Source organism: Nanorana parkeri, unplaced genomic scaffold, assembly GCF_000935625.1.
Source record: "Nanorana parkeri isolate BGI_ZX_2015 unplaced genomic scaffold, ASM93562v1 scaffold586, whole genome shotgun sequence".
In the NCBI taxonomy this organism is placed as follows: domain Eukaryota; kingdom Metazoa; phylum Chordata; class Amphibia; order Anura; family Dicroglossidae; genus Nanorana; species Nanorana parkeri.
The window spans coordinates 74,501-76,368 of record NW_017306854.1 but is presented as its reverse complement, the minus strand read 5'-3'; the positions used below and the strand labels follow the sequence as shown (position 1 = coordinate 76,368).

General features: G+C 43.8%; 1 protein-coding gene across 1 annotated transcript; it reads right to left on the bottom strand.

Annotated features, from left to right (window-relative positions):
* Positions 1–558: 558 nt before the first annotated feature.
* Positions 559–1,594, bottom strand: LOC108791952 (G-protein coupled receptor 4-like). The gene has a single exon (XM_018562592.1). It carries the CDS (start codon positions 1,592–1,594, stop codon positions 560–562), a length of 1,035 nt encoding a protein of 344 aa, XP_018418094.1. The 3' UTR covers position 559.
* Between the last annotated feature and the right edge of the window lie 274 nt (positions 1,595–1,868).

Here is a 1,868-nt window from a genome sequence, read left to right as displayed (position 1 = left end):
TAGAAGGAGCAGCACGTAATCTAGCATCATCTAACCCTTTTCTCTGCAGAGTAACAAGTCCTAGCCCACCCCTTTTATTAATGTTTTTTTTTAGCTCTTTCAATCATAGAGGTTCAGCATCACATGTGGGCGTTACCCAGAGCACTCTGCATGCAAACGCAGCCTATCTGGACTGAAATCCACTCATCAAGGCATATTGATATTTACATGACTCCTCCCAAGAGCCAGCCCCCTGCTAACATCAGGACCGAAGGCTCTTGAGAGGAGTACTATGTAAAGCACTCTGCCTTCCCCTCCCACCAGCCGTAATCTGTCTGCATTGCATAGAGAAGCAGAAAGACCCAGTAAATTACATCATTGGGTCTAAAATAAGTAAAGTCATGAAAACAGATTTATTTAAAAAGAAAAAAACGAGCATGTATTAGAGGGGAGGAAAGAGGAACCAGGAAAGGCAAAATATTAGCAGATCAATGTCAGCGTTGAATGTGCCCATCCAATGGTTGTTGAAGTTTAGTCTTATGTACAGTTGGGTTTGGTTTGACTTGAGTCTCCTGAACAATCAAAGTGGCGTCTCTTCCTTCTTTTCTATCAGGAGATGGTGATTCTCTACGTGATGGACTTCTGTATCGCTGACAACAGCCCTTGAAGACTGCCTGAAAGAGGTTCGTACATGACGTATGGATCGGAATCCAGTCCACACAGCTCTGACCTCCTTCAACAAGTCTTGCTTAATACTTTCACTGACAAATATATTGATGAAAGGGTCTAGCGCGCTGCTAAGGCTGGTGAAGGTGAATGTGATTCGATAAGCTGGGCGGATTTTATCCTCTATAGCGCAGGGTGTAAGACTGTACTCGCTGATATAGGAGCGGAAGAAAAGCACAATGTGATATGGGAGGTAGCAGATGACAAATATGGCGGTCATGGTTAGGAGGAGGCCAATGATCTTACGCTTCTGTTCTTTCTCCAAGCTGTGACTCTGGTGAACCACTCTGACAACAGAGCAGTAGGAGACCACCAGAATCACCAAAGGGATGAGAAAAACAACGAAGATGCGGAAATAGTTGACCCGAGCCATCCACTTCTCCATTGGATATTTCTCGTAACAAAGCTTGATATTGTGACTGGAATTGAAGAGTTCATTTCGACCGAGGAAAACCGAATGGGTTCCCAAGATGATCAGCCAAACCACCACACAGATTATTAAGGCGCCCTTCATAGTCCGTAATGCTCTGGCCCTGAATGGAAACACGGTTGCTACAAAGCGGTCTGCGGCGATACAGCTGAGGAAAGCGATGGTGGTATAGAGATTGGCATTAAAGAAAAAGCCCACAATCTTACAGCTGACTGCCCCAAAGAGCCAATCTTCTTTGGCAGTGTAGGCAATCCATACCGGCAAGGTGAAGATGTACACCAGGTCGGAGGCGCACAGATTGGCCAGATACACCCCCAGCACATTATTCCGCTTCACATGTTGGTATATTATGCCTGTTGCCGCCAAGTTACCAATCAATCCAAAGATAAAGACCAGTCCATAGATAATGGGGAAGAGGGTGGACTCATACGGAGCAGTGTAGTTGCTGGTGCATGCCATGAATGTTCGGCTCTGGACACTTTACCACCTAAAAGGGGAAAACAGGACAATGTAAACAAAGGGAGAAAGCATTACATGGTTCCAAAGAACATTATTGAAATAAGACATTTTATTGATTATTTTATGAGCACAGATTCATTTTATGTTTACCTAGAAGTAATGAAACCAACATTTTTACATGCTTGTTATGTCATTATTGTATTACCCGTATAGCTATAGAGGGGTTGATTTACTAAAGGCAAACAGGGTGTTCACTTTGCAATAGAATTTGCAC

Bases quoted from the DNA above. Each gene is read 5' to 3' on its own strand.
- LOC108791952 (XM_018562592.1), bottom strand. From the start codon at position 1,594: ATGGCATGCACCAGCAACTACACTGCTCCGTATGAGTCCACCCTCTTC.